The sequence below is a fragment of the Phalaenopsis equestris genome, unplaced genomic scaffold (assembly GCF_001263595.1).
Source record: "Phalaenopsis equestris unplaced genomic scaffold, ASM126359v1 Scaffold224851, whole genome shotgun sequence".
NCBI lineage: Eukaryota > Viridiplantae > Streptophyta > Magnoliopsida > Asparagales > Orchidaceae > Phalaenopsis > Phalaenopsis equestris.
Genome location: NW_018242920.1, coordinates 6,932 through 9,809, shown reverse-complemented (window position 1 = coordinate 9,809; position 2,878 = coordinate 6,932). Strand labels below are relative to the sequence as shown.

Below are 2,878 nucleotides of genomic sequence, written 5' to 3'. Positions count from 1 at the left end.
TAGCTCAAACAGAAATTTGCATTTAAATGCATTCAACTTAACAATAATATACAATAACTCCATAATTTTCTAAAGCAATTTTTCCATCTACATGACACCAAGCGGATCATAATTTGAGCGTGCTAATTCTACAAATAAAACTACTACTTTTGAGTAACATAGCAAGCTTACATTGTCTATATCATAGAATCATGGTCAATATCATAGAATCATCCTCACAACAAAAAAAAACACATAAATACATATTTGATTTCACTTTAGAAGAAAATACATAAAAGCAGTTGTAGTTTAAGCAATTCATATCATTTATAAAGCCAGACACACCTTTTTAACAAGCAGAACAGAATTGTTCATGGAGACAAACATCACACTCTTATATATCAGTACTAAATTCTTGGTTAAGGAATTCTTACGTCAATCCGGCCATTAAAGATTTCTTATGTCCAAATCTCATTCAATCGCAGCCTAATTACTCAAAGTAATCTGCTTCAACAAAAAGAAATAGAATTAGTACAAGAACTAGAATAGAAAAGCCTATAATGAAGTAGTTTATGAATGAAATGAAAACAAAAGCTAAACAAAAGTTCTATCTTTGATTTAAATTACCTGTGAGAGTATTAGCTGCATGCTTGAATAAAACTCAGATGATTGAAGGCTGATGTGCCATGTCTGAGAGGTTTTTCACACATAGGCAATGGAAGGACGGTTTCGAAAGCTTCGACAAGCAGAGCCACCTTCTTCTTCCGGGCTGGACCTAAGTTTGTAACAGCCAGTTGAAGTGCATAATCTATCATCCATTCGTCTGAATTTCTTCTCTCATCCATTGTTTGATGCCTCAGATCCACTCTTTCTGCTTCTGGATCAGGCTCCAATGGAAGAAAATTTAGTGGCCGTGGGTTGAATTCCTTAACTTGGTCAAATTTTCTAGTAACTCCCTTTTTTGCAATATTCCATCTTGGGTTTGAAATACCATCAATTCCCTTGAAATTTGTAGCAGAAACATTCAATTTATTTCGACCTGTCTTGTTAGAAGCATCCGGCACCTCTTTCTCCGGACTTTCAGATTCATATCCCAATCTGCTTTCATTCATCATTTCTGATGGAAGCTTCTGAACTTCATCCTTGATGCTTTGTGAAATGAGCCCACTTTTTGAATCTTCTTCTGCTTCAATTGTGGCATAACTATTTGTTGTATTTTCAGAAAAATGCTCATCTGGGGATTCTGAGAACTCTCTTTTGTCAGGAAACAAACATATTTTCTCTTCCCACTTAATATCCGTAGTTCCGATTTCAGACTTCTTTTTTTCATCATCTTCCTCAGAGTCTTTCAGAGCTGTTGTTCTATCATGATCAAACTCCACATACTCAAGGAAGTTCACCATGACATCATCCATTTCATATTGTGATAATTCACTGTTCTGATCCACATCATAATCATAATCATCTTCAAAGCTGATATCTAAAGCTTCATTCGTTTGAGGCATAATTTCCATTGAATGTTTCACTTCATCGAGAATACACTGTTCATGATTATATTTCTCTTCAAAGTTGCTAATTTCATGACAGTTGTTCTCCTCTATGGTCTCTTCATCAATCAACTTTCCTTCCTTTTGTAACGGTCCATTTTTAAATGAAAACAGTCTCTGTACCATCAAACTTTTCTGGGTCTGGAGCAAATTCCTCCGTGCAGAAATGAAGCGCTGGAGAGGAGGCAAAGGCTCACGCATATGACCACCATTAAGGGAGCAGTAAGTGTAAGGGCAGACTCTTATCGTCGAACTTCCCTCGGCTTCAGTTGCTCCATGATTGAGCTCCAAAGCTGCAGGAAACCTCGAATCCTTCAAAGTTGATGAGCAGGTGGCCCCGTTCACATTCTTCTTCGAACACAAAGTGACCACCAATCTCTTCTTCATTGAAGATTTCACTTGTTTTAAGTTGGATTGTATGCTCTGTGCCTTCACAGCAGAAGAGGAATTCGAGTACTTCGAGTTTCTTGGTCTTTTCTTCTTATCATCAGAACTTCTAGTCGGTCTCATGTAGCTTCTGATTGGAGTTGAAGAATTCTTCTTGCATGGGGATGTTTTCTTGAATTGAATATCCATAGGGGGGAGTTCGAAGCTATCAAAATCAGAACATTTTGTAGAATTTACCTTTCTCAGTTTTTTCTTAAGATCAGTTCCTCTCATGATTTTTGTATCTGGTTGCAGATGAGAAGAGGGTTGTCTCTCTGATCGGCCATGGCTCTTCTTTTGTTCAGTTGAGGATTTTGGTCTGTCTGGTGCTTTCCTCTGAACCATGGTGTAACGTAAAAAAGAACTGCTAAGAAGGAACAAGGAAGAAGGAAGAAGGAAGAAGGAAGAAACAAGGTGGGATTGATTCTCATGAAATGTTGATGAAATTGATTGAGTTGGGGAGGTATCCTCTAAATTATATTAGGTGGGAGGGCCACCATGTTAATGGCTGATGGGAAAGTAACGGTGGCAACCACTTTGTTAGTGCAGTACTAACAAAGAAAATAAATGCAACTTTGAATACTGACCACAGATTTTGCTTTCAACTGGTGCTAAAGCTAAACTAATGAAGCCGTTTAGAAGAGGAAATGCAAATTGCGTTTTAAAAACAAATTTCTAGAATTCTAACCTAATCCTTTTTATCATCCAATTTAGTTGACGTACTGAATGGAATGAAGCAAATTAAAAACCAAAAGAAATCATCACCAAGTCTCTGTTTTTTTACAATGATGAAAATATATTATTTTAATCACACATTCCCTAGATGGATAATTACGTCAAAAGCTCAAAAATCGCTAAAAATTAAATTGATTTATTTTAATGAGTGTGACTAGATCCATTGATCCAATTAATTTTAATTTGAATAT

General features: G+C 36.3%; 1 protein-coding gene across 1 annotated transcript; it reads right to left on the bottom strand.

Annotated features, from left to right (window-relative positions):
• Positions 1-228: 228 nt before the first annotated feature.
• LOC110037772 lies at positions 229-2,588 on the bottom strand. The gene is made up of 2 exons (XM_020742478.1): positions 607-2,588; positions 229-483 (listed from the first exon to the last, which is right to left on the bottom strand). The coding sequence occupies exon 1, from the start codon at positions 2,295-2,297 to the stop codon at positions 618-620; it is 1,680 nt and encodes a 559-aa protein (XP_020598137.1). The 5' UTR covers positions 2,298-2,588; the 3' UTR covers positions 229-483; positions 607-617.
• Positions 2,589-2,878: the final 290 nt, after the last annotated feature.